At 53.9% G+C, this 24474-nt stretch overlaps 7 protein-coding genes across 7 annotated transcripts; 4 read left to right on the plus strand and 3 right to left on the minus strand.

Moving 5' to 3' along the window:
• Window positions 1–44: 44 nt before the first annotated feature.
• On the minus strand, window positions 45–6316 carry INS49_007443 (uncharacterized protein; the record flags this gene model as incomplete). The annotated part of the gene is made up of 6 exons (XM_043168208.1): window positions 45–961; window positions 1024–1187; window positions 2113–2954; window positions 3034–4795; window positions 4853–5856; window positions 5915–6316. The coding sequence occupies 6 exons, from the start codon at window positions 6314–6316 to the stop codon at window positions 45–47; spliced, it is 5091 nt and encodes a 1696-aa protein (XP_043016884.1).
• A 537-nt stretch (window positions 6317–6853) lies between these two features.
• On the plus strand, window positions 6854–12862 carry INS49_007444 (uncharacterized protein; the record flags this gene model as incomplete). The annotated part of the gene is made up of 3 exons (XM_043168209.1): window positions 6854–7381; window positions 7452–9705; window positions 9759–12862. 3 exons carry the CDS (start codon window positions 6854–6856, stop codon window positions 12860–12862), a joined length of 5886 nt encoding a protein of 1961 aa, XP_043016885.1.
• Window positions 12863–13331: 469 nt separating this feature from the next.
• On the minus strand, window positions 13332–13636 carry INS49_007445 (uncharacterized protein; the record flags this gene model as incomplete). Its single annotated transcript, XM_043168210.1, has 2 exons — window positions 13332–13439; window positions 13508–13636. 2 exons carry the CDS (start codon window positions 13634–13636, stop codon window positions 13332–13334), a joined length of 237 nt encoding a protein of 78 aa, XP_043016886.1.
• A 2200-nt stretch (window positions 13637–15836) lies between these two features.
• Window positions 15837–17216, plus strand: INS49_007446 (uncharacterized protein; the record flags this gene model as incomplete). The annotated part of the gene is made up of 3 exons (XM_043168211.1): window positions 15837–15932; window positions 16010–17002; window positions 17049–17216. The coding sequence occupies 3 exons, from the start codon at window positions 15837–15839 to the stop codon at window positions 17214–17216; spliced, it is 1257 nt and encodes a 418-aa protein (XP_043016887.1).
• Window positions 17217–17503: 287 nt separating this feature from the next.
• INS49_007447 (uncharacterized protein) lies at window positions 17504–19491 on the minus strand (the record flags this gene model as incomplete). The annotated part of the gene is made up of 5 exons (XM_043168212.1): window positions 17504–17736; window positions 17818–18132; window positions 18741–18894; window positions 18965–19293; window positions 19407–19491. The coding sequence occupies 5 exons, from the start codon at window positions 19489–19491 to the stop codon at window positions 17504–17506; spliced, it is 1116 nt and encodes a 371-aa protein (XP_043016888.1).
• A 373-nt stretch (window positions 19492–19864) lies between these two features.
• INS49_007448 (uncharacterized protein) lies at window positions 19865–20878 on the plus strand (the record flags this gene model as incomplete). The annotated part of the gene is made up of 2 exons (XM_043168213.1): window positions 19865–20263; window positions 20369–20878. 2 exons carry the CDS (start codon window positions 19865–19867, stop codon window positions 20876–20878), a joined length of 909 nt encoding a protein of 302 aa, XP_043016889.1.
• A 1483-nt stretch (window positions 20879–22361) lies between these two features.
• Window positions 22362–23288, plus strand: INS49_007449 (uncharacterized protein; the record flags this gene model as incomplete). Its single annotated transcript, XM_043168214.1, has 4 exons — window positions 22362–22476; window positions 22589–22643; window positions 22711–22978; window positions 23040–23288. 4 exons carry the CDS (start codon window positions 22362–22364, stop codon window positions 23286–23288), a joined length of 687 nt encoding a protein of 228 aa, XP_043016890.1.
• Between the last annotated feature and the right edge of the window lie 1186 nt (window positions 23289–24474).

The raw sequence follows: 24474 nt of genomic DNA on the forward strand, positions 1-24474 counted from the left end.
TAGCATATACGGCCTGGCCAACACTTCGATAACGAATAATCGAGTTATACGCCTCTGGGAAAACTCCCAATTGAGCGGACTCCCCAATTTCCAACCAGCGTGGGTGGAAACACCCTATGCCAAAAGAACCACAAAAGGATTGTGATAGAGGTGACGGGGATTGAGACAGCCCAGTATATCCAGATCTTATTCGAAACTGCCCAAATACCCTCCCCGGCGTCGAAGCTAAAGAAAGACATGCTAAAGATGGCCGAGATGAACGTCGCGGGGAGGAAGGTCAAGGTCAAGAAAGCAACCGTCTTCATGGCCGCGCTGTCCTTTTGTGCTGCTCGCCCAATCTCGACAGATGTTCGTGCATCAGATTGTGCCACGATGTTGAAAGACAGCTGTATCTCGTTTTGCAGCCTGGCTTGGTTCGATGCAGATCGGTACTTGAGGCTGACGAGCATGTGTTCCAAAAAGAGCAGCCGGTTTCGTAGCTGCTTGGAGACGCGTCTTGTGCTCTTGTCAGCATCAGTGGCACCCATCACGTAGTCGGTATGCCGCTGCAGAATGCTATCTACCGTTTTGACGGTCGCATCGAGGCTCTCTGATACGTGGATGGCATGCCTCGCTATTTCATGAAGATGACCATAGTCGGGATTTGGGCGGGTTACAAGCGCTCGGTTCTTCTCTGTCGCCCTGACCTGGTCACGAATCATCCAGACAGACTGATCTTGCAGGTGGACGATCTCCTCGAGTAAGCCCTCATAAATCCAGAAAGGGTCTCCAAGTCTGCCGTGCTCAGGGACCTTGACCAAGCGAGATGGCAATTTCTGTTTGATCGGAGCGGGCGGATCAAACACAATCAGTGTCGTCGTTTCAGTCGAACGCATCCATTGGCTGAATATGTTGAGCTTGTGCCAGACGTAACTGTTGGTGTCTCCGTAGTAGAATTTGGTTTCGAAATATGCCCACGTGTCTGTTGTACGATCAGTATTGTCGTAGTCAGGGTGAGAGGAATGTCTACAGGGCACTACACACTGTACCCAGCCGTGTTTCCCACCTGGTCCTCTGTCTCCTCGACACCGAAGTAGCCATTCAAACTCCTGCGGGACCATTCCCACCAGATATCGGGTATCTCAAACGTTCTAGAGAAGTATTCTCGGCATATGTGGCATTTACTGAGTTTATCAGCATCTGCGATGCTTCGCATGCGATGTTAGTCTCGCCCGGATTTTAACTCAGATCGGTCAGGTTGAAATGAAAGTCTTACATGATTAGAAGGATGTCGAAGTCCGCACATATAAGCCCGTGAACATGATCCTTTTTTGTAAGGTCTTGGTGGTCGAGATTGACTTGCAATTCTCGCCAGGCAGGATCGCCTGTGGCTTCGTCAACAGAGTCCGTCGAGGTCTCGAGTCGGTTGGCCGGTTACCTCGCTTTCTCCATGCCAGTTCCAGCGGCGGACATGTTTTAGGACATAGCCTCGGCATTATGACTGGAAACGTTGACGCAAGGGCAACGCTAAAGTGTTACATCATACGTAGTGTGAAGGCAACACAAGATATGCGGAACGGGGCATCGCCTGGGTTGTGTTCTTGAATGTGGTTGCTGATATTTGACGCAAATCCAAGGTTCAGCTGTGGCTGCAGGCCTATATTCTTCTTGGCTTAGGGACTTGCCAGCCTGCATAATTAGTCACGAGACTTGACCCACACGCGATGTGCCCTGTACTACATCGGCATTGATCCGGAATATTTGGCAAGTGGCTCGTTGCGATGGTGAGCCGCGCAGCGATACATTTTCCGATTTATTCGAGACAAAGTTAAAAGTAACTATTGAACGCGGGCATCAGTATAGCTGCCCGTCTGGTTTCATACGTAACATTTTGCTGTAAGCTACGGCGTGTGATCACTGCATCTGCCAAGAGAAATACTAGGCAAAGTTTATCAGAGGATATCAGAATGCATATTTGTGGTATCTGTTCAAAATATCCGAACCCTCCAATGCGTCAAGTCAAGCATGCGGCGACAGTCTCTCGGGACGCGACAGCAGAGAAATCCTCAGGCGACCACTTCCTGCTTCTGGTGACAGATGGGACACCCGCCGCGAACGCGATCCCGCAACAACCTCGCATGCGTGACCTTGGTGCCAATCGTCCTCCGCCTGCTGCGGCTCTCCCCGTCCTCGAAGTTCTGCCCAAAGTCCGCCACGTCGTGCAACCGCGCGTCGTCGGGGTGCAGCACCTCGAGCAGGTGGGTGAGGTGGTAGACGTGGCCGCACGCAAAGCCGACGAGCGTCTCTGTCTCCCACTGAGAAAATGGCTCCAGGCACTGCGACGCGGCACAGTGGCCGGCGGTCCACTTCTTGGCCGGCTTTTTCAGAGACCCGCGCTCAGTAGCTGTTTCATCGCCGTCCTCGGTCGCTTTGCCACCGTTCGTCGTAGGTGCTGGGGCATTGCTGCCGGAATGGACCGAAGCTTGGTCAGACGGGACTTCCTTGGTCTCCACGTCGACGTGGTCGTCTTGCTTCACGACGACCTCGAATTTGATCCCCTTTCTCTGCCCGTTTCGCAGCGTCGCCTGTGCGGCCGCCACCTCGCTCCTCAGTACTCTTGCCACGCCTTCGCTGATAGAATACTGTATCTCGTGCTCCTTCATGATGTGTTTGAGGCCTTCCCTCAGGCCCTCGATCTCGAGACCCTCTGGGATGCGCCTGACTAAGGTAATGGGGTTGATCGCCGTGCCAACCTCCTCCAGCAGACCACGTATGAACCGCGGCTTGTCCATGCTGTACCTGAGGAGGTCCTCCCAAAGGTCAGGGTCGTCAAGGTCCCTAGCGAAGGCGATGGCTCGGGAAACGTCGCCAAGCCTGTCTATTATAAGGTACAAAGCGCGTTTCATCTGCCCGGTCTTGGAATACAGATAAACAAGTTCAGGGACATAATTGTGGTCCTCGCATTCTTGTACGGCCTGCCATTGCGTCAGCAACAGCCCTTCGCAGTCGACATGGGAAGCTTTCTGGGTATCTGGGTCTGGATGCAGGACTAACCTTTTCGAAAGCGTACGACGTCGACGACTTGAGAAAGTTCATGAGAATGGACTGGTCGAATTTTGCGAAGAGGTGGACCGCCAGGTCTGCGAACCCATCTACCAGGCTCTGGCTTTCCATTACCAGCCGATCGCGGTTCTCCCCAAGGTGCTCTTTAATACCTTCGCCCTTGAACAGCGCTCGAAGGTAGAAGAAAAGGTGGATGTTCAGCTCTTTCTCCTGCAGCTGTGAGATTACAACCTCTGGCCGGACAAGCCCATGCTGGGCTTCATCGACAAGAAGCGTGATGGCCTCGCTTGTGGCTTGCTCTAGTTCCTCCATGGACATGCTGTCCTCCTTGCCCGGAGGTATGCGCAAAGTTACAAAGCTGGGAATATCATCCGCTACAGCATCGGCGAGGTGGCTTTCTTTGATCAGCCGCATCGCCGAATCGGCGTCCTGCAGCTTGATGTAGCAGCGGAGGGCCTCTCTATGACGTCCGTCGGCTTCACACAACTTTGCAAGACTTCCCATGACAATGCTCCAGTCTCGGCCCCTGACCCCGTCTTGATATGTGTCCGGTCTGACATCGCGGTACTTGAGTTGATTCTCAAGAGCCGTCGTGATGGTGTTGACGTCGAACAAGTCAGGGTTCCACCTTTCTAGGAGATCTTTGAACCGCAGCTTATCGTTCTGGACGTAGTGGTTCAGCACGACCTCGTATATGGTGGAGGGAATCGGCGGTCGCATCGGCTCGATAGGGATAAAGTTGGTGATCTCGTCAAACCTGTTGGCGCCGGCGAAAATGTAGACCCACTTCTCCCAGCCCTCAGACGAGGTCAGGACTTTGCCAGCAACTTGACCGGCTCTCTCCCACTCGCTCGCTCCGACCAGTTGTTGGAGCCAGAGCTCGCCGATGCGACGCTTCTCTTTCTCAGCCAGGAGGTTCATGGCTAATCCATCCACTGTGGACGCGGTGTCATCATAGAAGTCGTCGCTGCTCTGCGTCGGATGGGAGCGGATTGGTGTCAAAGGCGACCCCGGATCCGCGATACTGTCCGCCGCACTGACAATCTCTGGGTTCTCGTCGACAAGTTCCCATGCGCGCTCATACTCATTGCGCCCCAGGATCCACGCGAGATGGTCGGCAAGATCACGCTTCGAAGCCAGAATACAATCATATGGGCTGTGGACGAAGATCTTGGTGCCGGGCTTCGCAAGGCTGGGGTGGACAGTCTGCACGGCTTGGCGTTGTGAGTATGGTCGGACACTGCCCGCGGTGCTGCCTGGTGCCATTCTGGAGCCAGAAGCTCCATCGTTGCTGTGCCCACTCCGGATGCTGGCCGCGGAGCTGAAGAGCGCCTTGCCAGGCATCATGGCGACGTTCCACATGTCTACGCCCAGGCCGGCCACGGCCTCAAGGTAGCCTTTGGAAGCGACAATGGCAGATGCCGTGTGTTGGGGTAGTACGCCGAGATGGTAGTCGTTCGACGTGAGCCGTTCGAAGCGGCTGATACTCAAGCTGTCCTTGTCGATCTCGGCTTGCGAGACAAGATCGATCAGTCTGAGCTCTGGTGGGGAATTGTTCTGACGCCGACGGACGCCGCCAGAGGGGCCGCTGCTGCTGGAACTCGTTGATGGCTGAGGTTTGTGGCCTTTTGCGGCGGCCTTGCCTTTGTGATGCTCGTCATCCTCGTCATCGGTGGCCAAAGGATACGCTAGGACCAGCAAGAGGCTCTGCGTGTATAACGAAATGCCGGATATGATGCAGTCCATGCGAAGACTGAACAGAGTTAGCGGAAAAATAGAAACGGTATAAGTAGCTGGGCGAGTCACTCACATTCTCACGATTTCTGCCCGACCAATGGTCTTTTCTCCTGCGTCCTTCCCGGCGCCAACACCGCCGGCGTGGACATGGATGATCCAGATATTACCGCCCCATCCGACCAGAAGCCTCTCTACATTTTGCTTCTCCTTGTTCAGCCGAGACTTCAGCTTCTCGGCAGCCGGCGAAGGCGGGGCGACCTCGTCTGGGTCCTTCTCCCTGTCAGCGGCGGGGACGGCCGCCTCGTCGATCCATTCGACACGGCCCTTCCACACTCCCGCCATGGTCTCCCACTCGTCGGTTTGAGGCCGGTCGATGTGGCCGATACGTTTCCATGCATCCTCGGCGTCATCACTCTCCAGGTGCAAGCTTGATCGCATGATCTTGATGCCATGCTCGTTGAGCCACACGACATATTTGCCGGACAAGGAGTACTTGATGGTGCTAATGATGCCTTCTCCGGAATGCAGGACAGTGTCCTTTCCGGTGTTTGACCCCAGGCCCATGGTCCCTAACCAGCCAGATGCCGTGGCTGCAGCTGTCCCCACAGTCGTGGAGGTACTTCGCCCGTGCGGTGCTCCAACCGTGAGGACAAGGCTGCCGGCAGTTCCACCGGACAGGTAAGTTCGATCGTTCTTGAAGTCGGGAGACAAGGCGACAGATTGTACTGGCCGTGCAAAGTTCCTCAACTGCACATCCTTGACATCTATGAGAGACTGGACGCAGACATTGCCGTCCATCGAGGACGTAGCAATGAAGATATTGTTGGAGGGCACATTTGGGACAGGATTCGGTTCTCGAGGCTTCCTCATTGTAGCGGCAGGGCTCGGCCCAGACTGTCTCGATTCTGGTCGAGAGGACGGGCCCCCTCCTCCCGCAGCAGCTATTGCCCGAGAGGCCACCTCGGGCCTGATGGGGTTCATGGGCGGTGGGTATGGCGACAAGGAGACGCTGGTGACCGAAGCGGAGTGCGCATGGTAGACTCGAATGGATTGGAAGGCAGGCAGTTGGATGACATGCTGTTATCGTCTGTTAGTCAGAGACGAGGAGACCGTCCGAGGGATACAAAGAACCTACGATATTGCCATTATGCGTGCCTATGACCATCTTGTCCCCTGCCACGAGGAACGAGCTCGTTGCATCCGCATTCTTGTAGACGCCGCCCAGATGCTGGGTCAGCCTGGCGTATTTGAGGCGCGGCTCTTCGTCGTCGTCGTCATCGTCGTCTTCTTCGCTCTCCTCAGACTCTTCCTCCTCCTCATCCTCGCTCTCGCCTTCCTCCGACTGGCCATCATCTTCTGTGGTCTCGCTGAGCTCGACACCGCCTCTGCTCCGTCCTGCCTGTCCAGGGCTGGCCTGCTCGTCGGCGGTTTGTGGAGGACTGGATCCGGTAGGCGCTGAGGCGGCAGAGGCGGCAGCTATGTCTTGAGGTTCATGATGGCTATCATCATGGCCTGCACCAGGCACAGGGTCCGTCATCTTGGGTCAGAGCCTGGAGGCCTGAACATGGCGTTCAACGTCGAGAGAAAGTGCGTGCTGAAGCTCATGCAGGGACAACGCAGGAGCTTTGAACAACTGGACCGGGGGGCAGCTTGGTGCAGCTGCATTGGAGCTTCGGCATGGAAACGTCAGAGGCTCCAAGCTCCCAGATCGCCGGCACTTGGAGCACCATTTGGGGGGAGGGGTGGGTCTAGAACCCCGCCTAGAAGGTGAGAGGAAAGGGCGTGTTATCAGTTCTTGGAGGTACTTATCAGCAACCGCGTCACGACGCGACTTCATTGACGGCACTCCTCCAAGGAGACATCGCCTGCCAACAGCATTGTTTGCTGACTATCCGGACAAAACTCCCCCCGCTCTTCACTCTGGCTGCAAGGCACAAAGCAAGGAGGTCATATCTGCCCCTGGAGCTGCGCGACACGACAGTCTCCCACTCGCAACCCTCGAAGCCTCAATGCCACAGACCAGCCGAGCCTGAGCCCGAGCCCGAGCCTCACCCCATGGAGCAAAGTTCACAAGATGGCGTCGGTCAAGTCTCTGGGCTTGCATCCGCCCCTAGGAATAGAAGGGCATCCCGTCGAGGGCAAGCACACGTGGGAAGTCAGCACCGACGAGGATGGCGAGGATGAGCTTTTGACGGTCGGGAACTGTGTCATCTGGAAGAGGGGTGGCTTGTTCCGCAAGAGCTTCAACCTCGACATCGAGAAGGACGAACCCATCCTCCAGGCCTTGTTGACCCGCTTCCCCACCACCGATACCGACAACAATGGCAACGCCTCCAACAACAAGAGCATGGGCCACACGGGACACACGGGACACACGGCACAGGGCAAGAGAAGGAACAGCGACCATGGCAACGGACAGGGCAGCAAGGACGAGCCCAAGCTGGCAAAGGCGCTGGTTGTGTTCCTCAAGACACAGGCACACATCTACTTCCTGTCAGGAACGAGCCACATCGTCCACATGCCCTTCGAGGTCGAATCTGCCTGCGCCGCCCCTGTCGGTGTTATCATCCAGCGCACACCCAAGACCCAGAACCTGGCCCCAGTCAGCCTCAAGTTTCCACGAGTCGCCGAACTCATTCGTCTCCTCATACATGTCGCCCCCACGCAACCAGCACCAGAGCGTCACCACTTCCTTCTCAGTGGAGGGGCTGGGCCAGCCAAAAGCCCTGCCGCTTCGCCTCAACGCCACCATGGAGAATATGTTCGAGACCCCGCTGGAGACGAGCGACTCGCACTGGCCGAGACTTGTCTGTCTGACAGACCCTTTGTTGGAATTGGGTCTTGTTGTCAGCCACTCCCCAGCGTTGGGACCTGCCGACTTCCGCAGCAGTTCTGCGAAATCACCGTTCCTTGATTTGGCAGAGGAGATCCTGCACATCGAGACAGTCCGAGGCAAATTGACACTAGCTGTGACAGCCAACCGGGAGGTCAATTTGTACACGGTCTGGCAGTTGGCCTACATAAAAAACGAGGATGTCTTCACAAAGCACCAGAAGAAACGAAAGGCAAAACCTGGCCGTAGGAGAAGCTCTATGCAGCCCAGACTTAGCAGCGAGGCCACAACACCCATCCTGCCATCTTTTCGAGAGAGCTTGGGAGCCCAGGCCCAGGCGCCCGCCAAGAGGAATCGGAAGAGCGAGAGGCTGGAGAAGGCCAAGCAAGATGACATCGCCCTGGCGCTTGGCGAGGAGAATGAGGGAGACAAAATAAGAAGGCAGTCCCGTAGAGTCAGCTCTCTGCTAGCTAGGGCAGATCTGTCGGCTTCTCACGAGAGGGCCACATTTGCTGAGCAGGCCATCCCTTCGTCCCACGCTGAGAGCCGTCGCATGACCGGGGCACGCGCCCGCCAGAGCGGCGGCCCAGGCCCCCTAAACCTGAGCACGACACACAGCATGCACAATTTAAGCCATTTTCTTGAGACACCCATATCCGACGACCTCCTAGATGAACTGGGAGGCTTTCATGATATGGGGCTCGACGACCATAGCTTCGACGGGCTCACCCGCGAAATTCTATTCACCAAGGTCCATAGCGTAGCCATGGACAATTCTAATGTCCGCTACTCACTCTCAAATCAGCCTGCTCGCGCCCAATCAAAGGTTTTTATCGTTGATGGGCCGCCTTTTGCAACTGACGAAACTGGGAAGCGGGACTTGCTTATATGTATACAAGATGCGCTGGATAAGCGACTGCAACTCCTGCCGCTCCGCATCGAGTGCCAACCAAGGCCCGAAATGTCAACGCGCGATGGCGCAGGGGTGAACGGAGACCTTGTGATATCCAAGATCACCCCGGATGTGTTACGGCGGGCTCACAATGTAGCTGACTCCTGCAAGGTTTTTGATGGAGATCAGGCTATGATCCTGATATTGTCAGAGAACACAGCGGGTCAAAAAGAACTGAGTATTCAGGCGCCATGGAGCGCAATGTCGACATTAGCCCTGCCCATTCTGTATGCTGACAACCTGGGAAGCTTGGAGTACGTCGGGACACATGTCAATAGGGAGGTCAAAGGTCGCCGTTCCGTTGGTGCCAAGCTGTCTGCCACCGATATCACCAAGATTCGGCATTCTAGAACATCCGGGGTGGTTGACCTCGAAGACTCCAGTGGCAAAACCCATCGCATTCAGATCCAGCTTCAACCGAGGAGCCCGCAAGCACGCAACGCGCTTCAAGTGTGCCAGAGCGTGTTACCAGTCGAATTCTCCGAAAAGCTGCTGGCTGGCTGGTGGCAGATTGTGAAATGGACTGAGGATCAGAACATTGAAACATCGGACTTGGAATGGTCGTCCCTGGTTATCGAAATTCTGAGCTTGTTCCTGTCGCTCTCTCCGGACCTGAGCATTACGACTTCGCGGTCAACGCCTCGCCGACGAAGGTCTGTTGATCCATCTGCGGGGACGTGGGAGAAAATGACCACAATCGCAGCCCCCAATGCTTCGGCCTGCCCGCCGTGGATGCAGTCTCACGCATGGCGCTGGATGCTCGAAACGGAGACTTCAAAAACCATACCAGCGCAGTCAGGCGTGGGCAACGAGGACTTCTTAACCAGTCACATTCGCCTTGCGAAACTTTTCATGTCTTCCGGTCCAGGTCAGGCTGCCTTCGGATCCGCCGGTTATCTTCCGACAGCCCCCAGCCAAGGTCTTGAGGACCGTGGCAGGGCTGCGTGGGGAATCGCGTACGGCCTGCATCTGTTGCTCGAAGAACAAAAGCTGGACGTCATGGTTCCAGAGTACTCCTCGCTCGGCCGGGCAAGTGTACGGGCACTCCTATGTCAAATATGCAGCTGGCTGGGATGGCACGACTTCGTGGCTCTGCATCAGTTGGGTGTGCAGGTCGACATCAATCCTAACAATCACCAGGGTAAGTGTGCAGCCTTCTAAAGCAGTCCTGCATATGCTGATACCAGTACAAAGATCTGTCAGCTCTGGGTCTGCCAGGCCCACCACGCCCAGTTGGAGTTTATGACTGGATCCAAGCACAACTGGCAGGCGATAAGAGCGTTGTATTTCCAACTCTAGCCGATGTCTACAGTGCTGTCACAGTCAGGAGCGTCAGCACGGAAAATGCATACCACAGATGGTCTTCGGTCATGCCGCGCACATTCATGCTCAAAAAGTTCCTGGCCTCGTTCTCGCCTTCGACGTCACATGTCGAGGTCGTGGAGCTTATGCACAGATGCGGTTTCACTGCCGACGTGCTTGAAACGCTCCCCGAAGCCGTGCTGACCCCACTGAAGGATGCTATTTCCATGTGCCAGGCAAGACCACCTTCTACTTGGTCGAAGGAGCTATTAGCACTTGTACACCGATCCGACATTGCCACGGTCCTCAAGCGGCACCACCCACAGCAGGCCTCGACTGCAAACGCGGCGCCTCAATCCCACAATGCTACAATGGACTACAAGGCGATCTGTGCGACGGTCGAACGATCCGCCGGATACGGCCATTTGCCCAACGAGTCCGCCGACCGCCAGGCAATTATACACGCATTATTCCGAGAAGATCGACGCCTCATTGAGGCTGAGAATATGTTATCCACCAGGCATCATAGAGTTATTCAGTGCATTTCTGAGCCCGGTTGGAGTGAGTCGGAGTATTTGGAGAAGCAAAAGGAACAAGTCACCGTTATCGCCACCAGCACTCTCGCCATACCCGCTGGCCGTGGCCTCATGCAATTTGGCTTGCGATTTCCCCTTCCGACCGAGAAGTACGATGTCATGGGCTTCAACCTTACTTGCCTGGTCAAGCCAACCAACATCCTTGTCAATGCGGACAAGTCCCTATTCGTGGAGGAGAAGGTCAACTGGGCCTTCTTCCACCAAGGTGCCGCCGCTGGACTCCAGGTCTCACCTCAAGCCAAGGGGATTGACAACAATTGGATTATATATAACAAGCCCAGTGGCGAGCCCAGCAACCGACATGCCGGGTTCCTGCTTGCACTCGGGTTGAACGGCCACCTGAGATCTATGGTCAAATGGGTAGCCTTCAAGTATCTGACCACAAAGCACACAATGACATCCATCGGCTTGTTATTGGGACTTGCTGCTTCTTTCATGGGCACCATGGACAACCTAATCACCAGAGTCCTGACCGTTCACGTCACACGCCTGCTGCCACCAGGAGCTGCCGAGCTCAATCTCTCCCACCTTACGCAGACGGCAGGACTCATGGGTATTGGCTTGGTGTACTGCCAGAGCCAGCACCGCCGCATGAGCGAGATCATGATGTCGGAGATAGAGCACGAGGCTGACGAAGACGAAGAAGATCCACTCCGGAACGAGGGATACCGTCTCGCGGCGGGCTTCGCACTGGGGCTGATCAATCTGGGCAAAGGCACAGATCTCAGAGGGCTGCACGACATGCGCTTGACTGAGAAGCTGCTCACCTTGGCGTCAACAAGCAAGAAGGTCGAACTAGTCAACGTCCTTGACCGCTCTGCTCCTGGTGCTGTTGTCGCGATAACCCTGATCTTCATGAAGTCTGAGGATCACATTGTCGCACGCAAGGTCGACGTTCCTGATTCTGTGCTGCAGTTCACCTATGTCCGCCCCGATGTGCTGCTTCTACGCACCTTGGCCAAGAACCTCATCATGTGGAGTCAGGTCGAGCCCACTGTGGAATGGATCAGGTCCAGTCTGCCCAAGGAATACAGATGGCGTCACATGCTACAGGGCCCTCGGTCACTGCGTAGCAAAGACATGCCCTTTTACTCCATCTTGGCCGGTCTACTGTTCTCACTGGGGCTGCGCTTCACCGGCTCCGGCAACACTCAAGTACGCGACTTGCTGGTCAAGTACCTGGACAAGTTTAGAGACTTGGCAAAGCAGCCAGCCGAGTGTTACGATGCCCAACTGGCGCGAAACAATGTCCAGATGTGCCAGGACGTCGTTGCGTTGTCTGCCGCGTCCGTCATGGCCGGTACGGGTGACCTCGAAGTTCTCAGGAGGCTGCGTTCACTACACGGCCGTGACGACCCGCAAACCTCGTATGGGAGCCATCTAGCTGCACACTTAGCGATCGGCGCGTTGTTCTTAGGAAGTGGCACCGTCACCTTCAGCACCAGCAACCTGGCCATTGCATCCCTGCTCATTGCCTTCTACCCCTTGTTCCCTTCAGGAATCCAAGACAACAGGGCTCACCTGCAGGCCTTCCGACACTTTTGGGTTTTCGCAGCAGATTCACGGTGTCTCGTCTCCAAAGACATGTCCACAAACGAGCCTGTCAGTGTGCTGGTCATCATCAAACTCAAGACGCCTGTCCGTCCGACAGGCAAACAGGAATCTCCATCGAAAACAAGACGCCAGGTTCGACACGCCTTAGCCAAACAAAAACAGCAACCGGTCATCATCCAAAAACACACACCATGTCTACTACCACCCCTCGAGGAGATCTCATCCGTCCGGACCGACGCCACGGCCCAGGGATACTGGGACCTGGAGCTCGACTTTGAGCACAAGCCAGAGCTGGCAGCCGAGTTCCGGACGAACCAGTGCCTGCACCTGCGGCAGAGGCCACTGCACGAGAGCGTCTTCGGCGCAACTCTGCGAGCCCTGGGACGCGATAGTCTCGTGGCTGATAACGACACAGCTGCCTCTTCCGCCGGGACAACCTCATTGTCGGGTGCAGGCAGAGACCCGCTCGAGTGGGTATTCAACCGGCCCGCGCTTTCCGGCCTCACCCACGCCGAAAGGGCGACGGTGCTCGACCGGCGGGGCGGCGAGGGCGGGAGCGAGGAGGCGGCCACGACGGAGGTGGACGCGCGCCTGGCACTGGAGAGTGAGCTGGACGGGTGGAGCCGGGAGAACCTCGAGGGCCTGCGGCTTTTGTTCGAGTGGTCCGAGGTGAGGGGTGTGTCCGGGGTGGATAAGCAGACGGCTGCGAAAGGCAAAGAGAAGGAGCCTACGGATGCTGCTTTTGGTGATGATGGTGCTGAGGGCGGAGGCTGGTGGTTGCGGGATAGTGTCATCGAGATGTTGAAGGGGAAGGCGTGGCTTGCTGCCTGTGAGGAGGGTGAGTGAGGGCAGCGGAGATGGTTCTATACTTTGGAGTCACGAAAGTAAAACACAATTTAATTTCAAAAAGATGAAAACTCAGTCAAGATGTCGGTCTGTCGTCGGTGTGGTAGCTCCGATGGATGTGACAGCAACGTCGGCACCACCCTCGATGTGCATTCTCAAAATAGTCTACATGGTCATCCCTGGTTACCTAGGTGGGTCTTCCGTTGCCAGACCATGGGCCAGCCCACAGTCGGGGACTCAAAAAGGTGCAGTTTTTGACCATGTCCACGGTCGAGTCTGCACCATAGCCGTGAACAGGAAATGAAGTCTTCTGTCAGTCGATTGAATTGACATGCCAGTCACGGCTAGGTAATATGTACAAGAGAAGGCCCCTTCAACTCCATCTAAAGCAGTGGTATATGTGATCCGCCGACCCGTTAAGAAAAAGCTCTCTCCAAAATGTAATTATATAGATGATTTTGTAGCAAGTCTAGTGTTCTTGCATGTGTTCTTGCATGGCGGCGACGTTTGTCCTCTTCAGCCTCAAGTTGCGGTCGTACTTGAACTCTCGGGAGCCGGTGTATGCAGCGAAAGAGAGCTAGAGACAGAGGGTTAGCAGGAAGCCAAACATTCGGATGGATGATGAGAATGTATAGTGGGACTTACCATGCCTACCGGCAGGATCAAGATGGGAAGCACCTCGACGGGTGGGGACATGGGGCTCTTTGCCAGCCTCTGGAGGAAGCCGGGTGCCGAGCGGGCGGCTTGTTGAAACATTGCTGGTGTGGGACGCATATTGGGCTTGGGGTAGTGTGAAACACAAAAGTAAACAGTGTTTGAGAAAGTGTCTTGATTCTCAATTGGCCGTGCCTGGAATGGTCTGAGAAGTATGTGTGTCTTGTGTGTTTGCAGCGGTGAGGTTGTGTGATGGTGAGACAGAATGAGGTGGCAAGCGGCATATCCTAGACCTAATATACATTGCACTCATCCGACACATTTTCCATTCCTGCCTACGAAATCTATCGAATGAGGCTCCTGTCCCGGTATTTCTCACATCGTGGCTCGAAGGTGGTTTGCTTTGCACGGTCAGGTGGGCGTGGATGGTGTGACGGTTCGCAGCCGCGCCTGGCAGAAGCATCCCACGGTGGCGTGATGCGCGTCCAAAAGCTGAAAGGAGTCGGCCCAAATAGGCCAGGCAGGTCAGGTCGGCAGGTCGGCAGGGCCTCGTCCAGAACCTGCCAGCCCCCACGGGCCGGGAAATGCAGGAAGGGAACCCCCTATGACTCGGGAATGGTTCGTCGGAAGGGCTTCGGGACCCACAAGTCATCAACTTCCCCGGATCTTGCTCGCCGTCACCAGATTGTCGGGTCGGGACCTGCCACCTGCCACTGCACGCCAACTCTGCATGTGGTGTGGAGGCCGTCACCAGCCGGCAACAGCTGGCAGCGACGACATTCAAGCATTTGTGAGTAGCTTTGGGCTCGTTATCGCCACGTCGTCGGCGTTGCCTGTTGCAGCAGGATATGCATGACAGAAATTGCACTAGGTGCGTCGGCAACACGGAGAGGCTTGCACCATGAGCTTCAACAGATCAAGCGTGCTCGTGCAACTGATCTGCATACGAGTGCTGGTCACCTTCCAAACTTCGTGGTCAATAACATGTCGAGTGCTTATCCGAGTTTGGGCTGGCCCCGACTGCCGAGTTGTGGAGACAATGCCCCCCCCCCCCCATTTGCCGGCCATGCACAGGGTCAGGGTTGGTGAATGGCCGACGGTTGACCTCGCCGTATCAGTCTGAACGGAGAGATAACGAGGGGAAGTGCAGTCTATTGAATGAATCCAGGACGTGGATTGGCATATGCATAAAATCCATGCACTCATACATGATGAGCTCCCACCGGCCCTTTACATGTAGCGTATGCTCGCAAACGTTTACCCGGAATGTACGTAGCCCATATCCGGCCTCCACCAGACTAACATATGAACCGCACCCACACCTTGTGTACCAATTATCTCGACTATTTGCTGACCAAGTTCGCCAAATCAAGGAGAACCTGGAACGACATGGACGGTCAAGTACGCAATAAGACCTACATTCCCCATTCCGTCTCCCACCGTGACCGTGCTGACCAGGACCAGAACATGGACTCGGCACTCATAGACCGTTCCAGTGCCTGCTCTGCCAGGCCAGGTTCTCCAGGAGCGATGTGTGCAAGAGACATGTAGAACGATGCCGAAGCGGAGGAAACCGTCGTGTGGGATATTCCCAGTCACAGTCTGATGTCCGCGTCCATGACCATGCTATTGGTGTTGAACCACCACCGGATACCGATAACTATGCATCAGGATCACTCGGCGCGCCTCCACCAGGACTCATCACCACTGAACCAAGATCAACAAAACCCAAGTCCCCCAATGGCAATGCCTTCCAGCAGTCCGAGCTCACAACCACAAGTCACCCTTGGAAGCCCTATCACTGTTCCAGTCGAAGGCCAGCCGTCATATATCAGCCCGGTAGATACTCGCTCGGGTCCTGTTCCGTCCCAATCTTCCCCAGGGAGCAACAAGACTGTGTACGTCCAATCCACTGCCCCCCTTACTTAAATCCAGAAATCTCTGTAAACTCATCTCGTGCTGTGTTAGACCGTCGTCAACAAGTACAGAGACTTACATCGCTGCCTATTTCGAGTGGTTCCACCCGTCGTTCCACTGCTTCATCAACCAACCTTTGGAAATGAGACGCCAGAGGTTCTGAAAAACATCGTCACCGCCATCGGTTGCCTCTACACGGCTCGAACACTCTCCGATGAAGGTGCCTCGTCATGTATGAAGCTGAGCAAAAGTCTTTGGGACACTGGGCGCAGGAGTCTCGCCCGCCTTGTACGTGTTCTGTGCTTCTACCTTTATGTTTTCCCCAGCCCTAACACAAACTTTTTAATTGTACTGTTTTCCCTAGGTGGGCTCTGACTGGAAAGAGTTACGGAGGACATGGACCATGCAGGCCTGGATATTACACATCATCCACGGTGCCTTTATGGGCAATGCTTCCCAGCATAAAGAGGCCAAAAAGATGCTCCGGACTGGCATTGACGTAAGAATTCTTTGAATTATTCGACACTGCTACTTGTTCCCAGAGATGATCTTGCGATTAATACTGACCCCACATAGGCTGCCCAAGACCTTGGTCTGTTCCGACAGACTGTAGCTACGTGTGCTTCTCAGCCCTGGATCCGGCCTCATGATGCGCCTCCGGAAGAGGGCGATGGGCGCACACTGCACGACCTGTGGATCTTATACGTCGACGAGGAGACGACTAAGCTGTCCATGTACACACTCCTCTTCCTGGACTTTCACATCTCGGCTCCCTGTAACGCCCGCATGTTGACCTCATCGCTCGACCTCGACTGGGAGCTACCCTTCTCCATTGCCCTCTGGGAAGCAGACACGGCAGCAAGCTGGTCCCAAGGCCTCAGCCAGGAGCCGCGTATCCACGCCTTGCTCGGACCAGACGACGCGGCTGAGCCCCCTTGCCCTAACACGAGGTCGTTGGCCCTGGCCACGCAGTCGCTGATGTCGGGGTCACCGAGCCCACAGCTCATGGTGGCTCTGGCGATGTCCCCAATGGCGACTCTGTTCGTCCTGACAAACATCGACGCCTTTGTCAGGGATTTTACGCGCTGCAACTATCAGATGCCACCAGCCCTCTCGGACCCGTCAGCCTTTCACATATTCACACAGTCGCAGAATAGGCAGGTCATTGCAGCACTACGGCATATCTCTCGGGTGGTTTCAAGGCAAGATTCTGGTGAGGGCAGAGGCTCGCCGCTGTATCGACCTATCTGGAGGGCTATCGATTGCATAGGTCTTGCGGTCAAGGTTGCCCTCTACAAGCCCGACGACCTCCTCATCGGCGGTATTGTCGATAGCAGCGTGGTCGCCGGCCTGGCAACGGCGACACACCTGACTCTGGGGCGCTACGCGGGCACAAGGCGGTCACTGGAGGCCTTGCTACAGCACAATACGGGCGACGACACCGTCATTATGATCCTCGATGAGGCAATGGCTTTACTATCCTCCATCCTATCCAGTGGCCCTGCGCGAACCGCCATGGGCCACTATGGCCTCCTACAGAATTGTCCTGGCCATCTGGCGATCGCTCAGGTGGGCCGCCTCGGAGATGCGTGCCCGGTCGGCGGATGGATCACAGGGACAAATCCGCAGGAGATTTGAGGCGCCCACGGTGATATTTCACGCGATTATGGATGTAGCCATGGAAGAGACCGCAGTGCCCGGCCAGAACCAAGGCCAGGAGGGGCTTGACGCCATGATGGCCGCCTCGCCGGAATTGGCCGAGGCGTGCTATGCGAAGCGGTGATGGGGTTCTGGAGGAAGAGGAGCGTCTGGCCCATTGGAAGCTCCATGGCCACTGTACTCGAGGAGATTATCTCTGACGAATACCCTGAGTCTGCAACATTTGGACGTAACCAAGTGCTCACGTACCTCGGAAGTCTAGCACTTTTTCCAAACTCAGTCCTAGGATGCAGAACATGTCCTTCTGCTCCAAGATTCGCTTCCAGCCACCAGGAGTGCCTTTAAGGCGCAAAATGCGTAAGTAATGAATTTCAAAATGGTGACGAGGACAGAGTACCTACCTAGTTTCTCTTATTCCTTGTACAGCGCCTCTCTCATGCCAGCAATGCGGGAGCTCATCGTGACGAGGTCTCGGTCCCACTGTGCGCGCAGCTGGCTGTCCCCGAGAATGGCCGCCGCTATTCGCGCACCAAAGGCTGGTGGGTTGGAGATGTGAGCCCGAGTTATCTGAGCAAGCCTGGACTCGACTGCTTTGGCTGAACTGGCGGATTTAGTTACAATGGACACATGACCAACACTCTCGCCTGCAAATCCCACCGGACCAGTCAGTATCCATCGGATTGCTGGCTCAGCCATTCTCTCCCAGGAGAAGACAGTCAACTTACCGTACAAGCCCATATTCTTGGCAAAAGACGCGCAGACGATCGTCTCCAGGCCCAGCTCGTCGACGAAATATCGGATGGCGAACGCATCGTCAGCATAGCTTCCAGATGTGATGCCCAGGTATGCCGAATCAAACAGCGGTAGGACCCGCCTCTCTTTGACGATATCGGCTATTTGCTTCCATTCCTCCTTACTTTGGTCACAGCCGCTGGGATTGTGCGCGCTGGCATGAAGCACAAGGACAGACTGCGGTGGCGCCTGCGAGAGGGCGTCCAGAACGGACGTGAGGTCCAGGCGGCCCGTCTCGGCCGAGTACTCTCATATGCAATCAATCGTTCCATTTTGGCGCTAGTGATGTGCAAATAACACACCACACCAAAATCTGTATGCACTTTTATCAACTTTTTCAATTTAGCTTTAATTTATTTAAAACTTATATGAGAAGAAAGTTGCTTCTTTGCTAATTTTTTTTTTATATTAAATTAAGTATTTAAAAGAGGAGGAATTTATGCTTAAATTAAAGTTAAAAATAACTTAAATTAAAGTTAAATTTAAAATAGTAAAAAGGGAATAAAATTAAGCATTTATATTAAAGTTATTATATAAGAGGGGTAAATATACCTAGATTTGCTAAAAAGCACTCCTCTTAAAAAATTTTAAATTTTTCTTTAAAATTAAATATTTAATATACTTTATACCTTTAATATTTCCTTTGCCCTTTTTAAATAGGTATTAAAAGAATTAAGAAAAAAGCAGCTATCTTTTAATATAAAGTATATTTACATTAAGGGTATATTTATTGTGTAGGAGGTAAAAATAGTTGAAAGACGAAGTAAGGTAGAAAAAACATAGGGTGTGTCACTTGCAGCCCACTAGCGTCAAAATGGAACGATTGATTGCATATGAGAGTACCACCTGAACTCACGGACCTCGAAGCCAGCCGCCTCAAAGACCTGACGGTGGTTCGACCAGGTTGGCTCGGTGATGTAGACGGGCGTGCCTGCAGGCAGCGTTTGGTGCAAAAAGGAGCCAGCCAGGGAGAGAGCACCAGTTACTGATAGGGCCTGGCATGCGGCGACCTGCGGGAGATTGACATTCATGTTCGCTAGCTACGAGACCGTGGTGATGCCGCTGCAACGCAGCGCTGACCCTTTCTTCACTGATCGCTGTTGACTTCTCTCCGTACACCAGCTGAGTAGCTAGAGCCCGGAACGATGCCAGCCCCAGGATCGGGAGATACTCGTGGTTCGCATCTCTGATCGTCTCCTTGGCTGCGCGGACTGAAGGCAGGATCCACGGGTTGCCCTGTTCGTCCTTGTATGTGCCCTGGCCCAGGTTGACCTTGCGGGCGTCTGGGTCCGCAAGATACAGTCGGGTCAGGTCGAAGATGGCATCTGGTGGGATGTATTCGACTGACTCGAAAGGGGAGGCATCGGACGCAAGAGAGCCCATGTTGATCTTGGGAAAGAAATAAGCCCCTGAGATCTCAGATAGCTATCTAGCACTTGGGCCCACGCGCAGTAGGCATCACAACTAATTGAAAGCATCAAAGTTAATTATGGGAGATATCTCAGTCTCTCTGGGCAATCACTTGGCCAATCACGAGACAGGCTGCCGTCGCTGTGGTCTCGCGCTATGGGGCCGGTCCCGACATCGTGGTAGACTGTCCTAGTCATGGTGGAGGTGGAGGCGGAGGCGGAGGTCATATCCCTGCCGAGCACCCGACGCACGACTGGCAAGCGGCAACCAAGTTGTGTGTGGACCATGACAGGTGCATGTGGTGCTCAACAAGGCTTCGGGTTTGGTCTGAGTGTGCGTGTCGAGATGGTGGTATCACACCGTTTATGATGGTAATTGTGATTCTGATTTTAGGGCTAGGGTCAATGGAAAGTGGACACCAAAGATCAATTCTCTCGGAGTATCGTCGAGCCCAGGTTGTCATAAAGTCAAGGTCTCTGAGTCTCGTCCCATTCGTAACCAGCCCTACCGCAACTCTTCTGCGAGAAATACAAAAATTATCGTTGGATATTTTGTGCTGCATCTTAAGTTATGGCATCCGCGACGAAGCCGCCATTTGGTGTGTGTACACCCCTCGTCACATTCTTCAACGATGACGAGTCCATCGACATCCAAAGCACAAAGACCCACATTCAGCGCATGGCAGAGGGCGGCGTCACGGGGCTAGTCCTGCAAGGCAGCAATGGGGAAGCACCGCATGTTACACACGATGAGCGGAGAGTCATCGTCCAGACCGCCCGCCCACATCTCGACCAGCTCGGCCCCCCCCAAGTGAAGCTAATCGTTGGCTGTGGCGCACCCAGCGTCCGCGAGACGCTGTCCTACATCGCCGAGGCAAAAGAAGCCGGCGCCAACTTTTCATTGGTGCTTCCTCCGGCATATTGGGTTGCTGCCATGACGCCACCTGTAGTGGAGGGTTTCTTCAGTGCGGTATGTCATATCGCCCGACGAGTTGCAAGTCGTGTTTGGTTGAAGGAAGCTGGCAATTGGTACTGATATGTGCAACAACAGGTGGCGGAAGACTCTTAACTTCAGATCCTCATCTACAACTTCCGAGGTGTTACCTCAGGAATCGACATCAGCTCAGACTCCGTCATCAGATTGGCAAAGAAGCACCCGGGCAAGATCGTGGGCGTCAAGCTCACGTGTGGCAACGTTGGAAAGCTGCAGCGCGTTGCGTCGGCGCTGCCCAGGGATGTGTTCTCGCCGTTCGCGGGCAAGTCGGACTTCTTCCTCCCCGCGCTCGTGGCCGGCTCCAAGGGCGTCATTGCGGAGCTGGCCAACGTGGCGCCCAAGACACACGTGCCGCTGTTGCAACTGTATCAGGACGGTGACCTCAAGGCGGCCATCGAGCTCCAATCCAAGCTCAGCCATGCTGACTGGGCGCTGTCCAAGGTGGGCGTGGCTGGTGTCAAGGCGGTTGTTTCGCACTTCTTTTCGTACGGGTCTGGTCGGGGCAGGAGGCCGTTGGGGCTGACCACGGTATCTGCTCTCCCTGACGATATTCTAGGGCCAACTAAAAAGGTTATTGATCTAGAGAGATAGACTAGACAAGTCCGCAATCATGAATATCGGCGACTTACTAAAACCACACACGAGTATCTTGCAGATAACTCACGCAAGAGATCTTTCACATAGTGTCCACGCGTCCTGGTGATGCGAGACATTTCCAGGATTGTGAGTCTGGAACGTCAGTGCATCAAGTTTTGTGAGATTGCGTGTACAGCTAGGCAAGAAGTGCTTCTTTCCGATTTGCGCGTCTCTGGGGCCGGTCTCACTTACACTGTATGCTTATCTGAGCTCTTATTGACGCAAAATTGACATCCCTGGATCACGACGACAATTTACGACTACCCGACTTGGTATAGTGCAGATCACCCAGGTCATAATCCTTGGAATAGACAAGATGAATCACACCCATAACTGGACAAGAGATAGGTGAAGGCCGTCGCGCCCTTCCAAGGTCGTGCTATCGGAAAAGGATGCCGCACCTGCAGCCTCGTGGCACCTGGGGCACGTGTGGCACTGCTCGCCCCGGCCACGCCATCTCGTGGCATCTAGACCACATTTATCGCGGTCGATCCAATGCACGCAAGATCGGGGACGCCTCGTCGCTTGACAGCCTCCTGGTTTTGGTCAGCAGGTATTGCCTGTTTGTCTCCTGCGGTGGTTTCTGTCCCGGAGCGGCACCTTGGCGACGTCTTGGGTGCCAGCATACAAGATAACGGAGCCTTCGAGCCTTTCGAATTTGCACTACGTGAGATTCTGAGTGGATGATGCAACTCAAAGCACGAACTGTTGGACGCGCAAGCAGAGTGGACCCTTCACAGCCTTGAGATGGGCTCGGATGCCAGCTCGAGAAGGCGTAAAAGTATAGTCGGGTTTTTTACAAGGTTACCAAGTTGGCCTTATTGTTTCCTTCCAAACACCTTATCTTCCAAACACCTTATCTTCCAAACACCTTATCTTCCAAACACCTTATCTTCCAAACACCTTACCCCGGGATTGTCGGTCAAATACCGACAAAATAGTGTTGGCGGACCATGACGGGCCTTGTCTAGAAAGAACCACAGCAAGTCCCGCTAATCAGGGATGAAAGATCAGGTCATCAAGATGGTGTCAGTAGTGCTCGTGCTCCACACTGTCGCGTAATCCTGGCAATGCCATGGTGAAACATCACAGTCATTGGTCAGCCGTTGACCCCCCACTCCCGTTCCTGTCGCCGAAAGGACTATAGGAGTAAATCGGACCTCACCCTCCGCTGTCACATCTGCACCGTCCGTCTTGGCGTTCCGAGTTTACAAGCAGCGGCTCTGTGCACTCCACTTGCTGTGTTGTTCTGGCCCAGCGATGCCAGCGGATAGATCAAAAAGCAAATATGGCGGCGCTAATATTAATCGTGCGATCTGGAAAGACTCAGTATAAGAAGAGTTGCGATGTCCGGGTCAGGATATTTATTTACTCTGCATTGTGCTGACATCACAACCGGCGATCTGCGAACATCATCTCGTCAACGGGTAAAGCAAGGATGCCGTCAGTCAAGTCGATCGCTGCCGCAGTGTGTGGCTTTGCCACTACCACTCTTGCCCACGGTCTTGTTTCAGGATTTGTTACGGATGGGAAGTACAACCAGGGCTACATCTGTAAGTTCTTCACGCCGTCCCGAATAGGGTCAAGTCTTCGGAAGCAGCTCCATGCAGTTTCTTCTGTGCCCGTGTTTATGCAACAGCAACTGATCAAGGAATTCTACTCTAGTGGACTACTACTACCTCGTGAAGAATGGAGGTACTCTCCCTGCGATCGCCGGATGGTAGGATCTCCCGCACCTTATTTTTACCCTGTCAGGCTTTAATTGAGACTCGCTGACACGATCCCAGGTACGAGGAGGCTACCGACCTCGGCTTCGTAGAGCCCAACAACTTCGGAACACAAGACATCAACTGCCACAAGAACTCGGCCCCAGGCAGCATCGCCGGCACCGTCAGCGCGGGCGGCACCATCGAGTTCCAGTGGACGACGTGGCCGCACGGGCTGGGCCCGATGCTGACCTACATCGCGCCCTACAGCGGCTCGCCCTCGTCCATCGACAAGTCCAAGCTCCTCTGGACCAAGATCGACGAGGCCGGCATCGACTACAACACGCAGGTCTGGGCCGCGCAGGGAGATGATCGACAACAATAACACGTGGACCATCACCGTGCCCAAGACGCTCAAGGCCGGCACCTACGTCTTCCGCCACGAGACCATCGCCGCCCACGGCGCGGGGTCGGCCAACGGCGCCCAGGCGTACCCCTTCTGCATCAACATCCAGGTCACCGGCTCCGGCACTGCTGTTCCGTCCGGGGGCACACTCGGCGTGAACCTGTACAAGGCCACCGACCCCGGCATCCTGTTCAATCCTTACACCAACATCACCAGCTACACGATCCCGGGACCGAAGCTCTGGACTGGTTAGGGGGACTGGTGGTTGATTGGCAATTTACTGTACATAGTTATCTTCCATAGCATTGCTCCGTACTCAAAGACGGAGCTGACAATGTCTACAACATTGCAAACGCGCGCAGTATTGACCAGTACTCACATATTGCACTTCTGGACATAATCTTAAGCCAGCCTTTTCGGACTTCCCACAGCGGCTGCAACGTTGTAGACTCATTCTTTGATCGATTCATAGGGTTTGGCGATTGATCGCATCTCGTCGTGGACTCGGCCTTGCGAATGTAAGATAGAGTGCACGGTTCATGGGGAGATTAACTGGTACTACCGGGACCGGGTCGTTGTTAGCTCTTTCGATGCAGCGCAATGTCTCCTGAAGTCGTCTCATAGATTATTTAGCTTGCTCTAGGGGCTCAATGCTTTACGCCGTTTCGTTCTCGGTGTTGAAGAGATTTTTGGCTCCGTCGGAGTAGGAGAGCCGGGTCTGTCCGTTTCAAAGTCTCCGAGACGGGACTCGGTCTCCCCGCCCGGTCGGGAAAAGATCCACTTCAACAGACTATTATCACAATGGTAACGCGTGCCGCTAAGTACCTGCTGTTCATTATGCATGGTTGATAACGTCCCCGGCCCAGATTCGGCCCACCCCCCGATTCGGCCCACCACATTTTGGTGCAAACGCACCAAAAACTACCCACTTTTCAACCCTACCTTATGAATTCTATATTAATTTTAAAACTCCCCACTTTTTTATTTATATATAATAATAATGATATAATGTAATAAAAATAATACAAAATCCTTTATTATATAATAAATTAAATATAAATTTTTAAGATTATAATTATAAAATATTAAAAACATTTAAAAATTCCTTATGTTTTATAACACTTATATAGTAATTTATAATTTATTAATTAATTTATTTAAAAGTTATTAATATTTTTATTTATTAATAAAAAATACGTTAATATTTCCCCTTATTATCTTAATATTTCTTAATATTAATAATATTTTCTTTTTAACATAATATATAATATAAATTAAATAAAGCATAATTTTTATAATATTTTTAAATGAAAATCCGTATCAAGTTATATATATAAAACTTTACATTTATTGGGATTAATTTAGATTTAAAAAGGGAGTTAAAAAGTGGGTATATTTTGGTGCGTTTGCACCAAAAAGGGCTGGGCCGAATCAGGGGG

The sequence above is a fragment of the Diaporthe citri genome, assembly GCF_014595645.1.
Source record: "Diaporthe citri strain NFHF-8-4 chromosome Unknown scaffold_20, whole genome shotgun sequence".
Lineage (NCBI taxonomy): Eukaryota > Fungi > Ascomycota > Sordariomycetes > Diaporthales > Diaporthaceae > Diaporthe > Diaporthe citri.